General features: G+C 59.6%; 1 protein-coding gene across 1 annotated transcript in view; it reads right to left on the bottom strand.

The window, feature by feature from the left end:
* Positions 1 to 131: 131 nt before the first annotated feature.
* Positions 132 to 1,137, bottom strand: part of CLPB (ClpB caseinolytic peptidase B homolog (E. coli)) — a gene marked incomplete at its 5' end in the record, with an annotated part of 3,072 nt that continues 2,066 nt past the window's right edge. Inside the window, 3 exons of the mRNA XM_010181732.1 lie at positions 132 to 308; positions 344 to 382; positions 675 to 779. Coding sequence (XP_010180034.1) covers positions 132 to 308; positions 344 to 382; positions 675 to 779 — 321 coding nt within the window. The remainder of the gene's footprint in view (positions 309 to 343; positions 383 to 674; positions 780 to 1,137) is intronic.

Raw genomic sequence — 1,137 nt, 5'->3', positions numbered from 1 at the left:
CTTCCCCAAGCGAACCCCCAGCACCCGTAGCCCTCTCGGTGCCCACCCAAAAACTGCCCCAGGACCCCAACTTTGCAGATTTTGGGGTGGTTTTTTTTGGGGGGGAGGGGGGGGTGTTTCCTCGCGCTCTCCTATAGGAAGTAGGTGATGTTTTCGGGGTGCAGAGGCGCTCGGATGTCCAGTTTTCGGGATTTGCTGTCTTTGTCCACGATCTCCAGCCGCAGGGTGGGCGTTTTGGGTTTCTGGGTGCCGGGGGCGGGGGGGGGGGGGGGGGGTTTGGCGGTCTCTCTTCCCGCCACATCACGGTGCTTCTTAGGAGTAGGGGGAAAAAACAAAACAAAACGTAGGCGGCCGCCAGTTGGTTCACCACGCGTCGCTCCACCTGAAAACGACCCCCAAAAACCCCCATTATTTCATCAAAAAAACCAATGTCCCGTGGGTTTGGGCAGCTCCTGGTTATACTGGTTTGTACTGGTTGTACTGGTTTCCTCAAATCACGGAGTGGTTTAGGTTGGAGAAGACCACCGGGATGATGGAGTCCAACCCAACGCTGCCACCACTCAATGTCCCTCAGCGCCACCGCTTTGGGACACCCCCAGGGATGGGGACCCCATCCAGTGCTTGATGACCCTTTTGAGGAAGCTGGTTTTTTCCCCCCCAAAAATGGGGTTTACCTCGTGTTTGATGGAGCGGGCGCCATAGTGCAGGTTGTAGCCGTCGGCCAGCACGTCCATGACCTCCCTGTCCCACATGAGCGTGATGTTGTGCCTCGCCTTGGCCTGAGGGGCGAGGAAGAGGGGGATGAGACCCAGGGGGTCCCCATCATCCCATGGGGTCCCCATCATCCCAAGTCCCCATCATCCCAATGAGGTCCCCATTGTCCCAGGTCCCCATCATCCCAGGGGGTCCCCACCGTCCTGGGGGTCCCCATCACCCCAGGAGGTCCCCATCACCCCAGGAGGTCCCCATCGTCCCATGAGGTCCCCATTGTCCCAGGAGGTCCCTGTCATCCCAGGGTGGTCCCCATCATCTCAGGGGTTTCCCACCGTCCTGGGGGTCCCCATCATCCCATGAGGTCCCCATCATCCCAGGAGGTCCCCATCATCCCAAGAGGTCCCCATCATCCCATAAGGTCCC

The sequence above is a fragment of the Mesitornis unicolor genome, unplaced genomic scaffold, assembly GCF_000695765.1.
Source record: "Mesitornis unicolor isolate BGI_N332 unplaced genomic scaffold, ASM69576v1 scaffold21310, whole genome shotgun sequence".
NCBI lineage: Eukaryota > Metazoa > Chordata > Aves > Mesitornithiformes > Mesitornithidae > Mesitornis > Mesitornis unicolor.
The sequence above is the reverse complement of the archived record's forward strand: the minus strand, read 5'-3'. Positions and strand labels throughout refer to the sequence as shown.